At 67.4% G+C, this 377-nt stretch overlaps 1 protein-coding gene across 1 annotated transcript in view; it reads left to right on the plus strand.

The window, feature by feature from the left end:
• Positions 1–47: 47 nt before the first annotated feature.
• LOC104158177 (nicotinate phosphoribosyltransferase-like) overlaps positions 48–377 on the plus strand; it is a gene marked incomplete at both ends in the record, with an annotated part of 1,582 nt that continues 1,252 nt past the window's right edge. Inside the window, 2 exons of the mRNA XM_009695757.1 lie at positions 48–178; positions 255–370. Of these exons, the coding sequence (XP_009694059.1) occupies positions 48–178; positions 255–370 (247 nt within the window). The remainder of the gene's footprint in view (positions 179–254; positions 371–377) is intronic.

Here is a 377-nt window from a genome sequence, read left to right on the forward strand (position 1 = left end):
CTGTGTGCTGGCTCCGTGCTGGTGTGACCCGTCCCTTCCTCCTCCAGCCTGGTGGCCACGAACGCCGCCCGCTTCCGACTCCTCGCTGGTCCAGATGTGAAGCTGATGGAGATGGGGCTCCGTCGCGCTCAGGGGCCGGACGGTGCCCTTTCGGCTTCCAAGTACTCCTACATCGGGGGTGAGTGCTGCCCCACGACGCCCTGCGGCGCCACGGCCATGCCGTCACCCGCGTATCCTCCCGTCCCTCTTCGCAGGCTTCGACTGCACCAGCAACATCCTGGCGGGGAAGCTCTACGGCATCCCGGTGCGCGGCACCATCGCCCACTCCTTCATCATGTCCTTCACCTCGCTGGAGGAGGTGCAGCCCCGGGTGAGCG

Source organism: Cariama cristata, unplaced genomic scaffold (genome assembly GCF_000690535.1).
Source record: "Cariama cristata isolate BGI_N322 unplaced genomic scaffold, ASM69053v1 scaffold28902, whole genome shotgun sequence".
Classification (NCBI taxonomy): Eukaryota; Metazoa; Chordata; class Aves; order Cariamiformes; family Cariamidae; genus Cariama; species Cariama cristata.